At 39.1% G+C, this 463-nt stretch overlaps 1 protein-coding gene across 1 annotated transcript in view; it reads right to left on the reverse strand.

The window, feature by feature from the left end:
• LOC107589118 (glucosamine-6-phosphate isomerase 2-like) overlaps positions 1 to 463 on the reverse strand; it is a 7,757-nt gene that overhangs the window by 5,240 nt on the left and 2,054 nt on the right. Inside the window, exon 5 of the mRNA XM_016277467.1 lies at positions 156 to 340. Within this exon, the coding sequence (XP_016132953.1) occupies positions 156 to 340 (185 nt within the window). The remainder of the gene's footprint in view (positions 1 to 155; positions 341 to 463) is intronic.

The following is a 463-nucleotide window of genomic DNA, read 5'->3' on the forward strand; positions in this document are numbered from 1 at the left end:
AATAATGTTATTTTTAGCAACATCATATGACCCCTTTAATATTTCTAAGTCTGACTTTTATGGTTTAAATGCCAGATGATACTACATAACGTTTCCCTCTTTCAGCTGAATGGTCTCCTCCTTAATATGTGAATTTCCCGTATTCTTTAATTTACCTCTCTGGCATCCATCACTGTTCCTACTCCAACAGTGAGAGTCATGGTGGGCACTTTGGAAAGATCGTTCCCAAAGAAACGAGCATTGGCTACTATGGTGTCTTTGGCCAGGGTCTTCACTCTGGTCCTGGACACAAGACTGGAGCCGGGCTCATTAAAGGCGATGTGCCCATCTGGACCAATGCCTAAAAAACCAAGAGATACAAAATGGAGAAAGAGTAATAACAGATTAATGGATGAAAATATGCAATGATTCTGAATATTATAGTAGTTGGGTATGAAAGTAAGTAATGCAAATGACTGAAAAC

Source organism: Sinocyclocheilus grahami, unplaced genomic scaffold (genome assembly GCF_001515645.1).
Source record: "Sinocyclocheilus grahami isolate Dianchi unplaced genomic scaffold, SAMN03320097.WGS_v1.1 scaffold112.1, whole genome shotgun sequence".
NCBI lineage: Eukaryota > Metazoa > Chordata > Actinopteri > Cypriniformes > Cyprinidae > Sinocyclocheilus > Sinocyclocheilus grahami.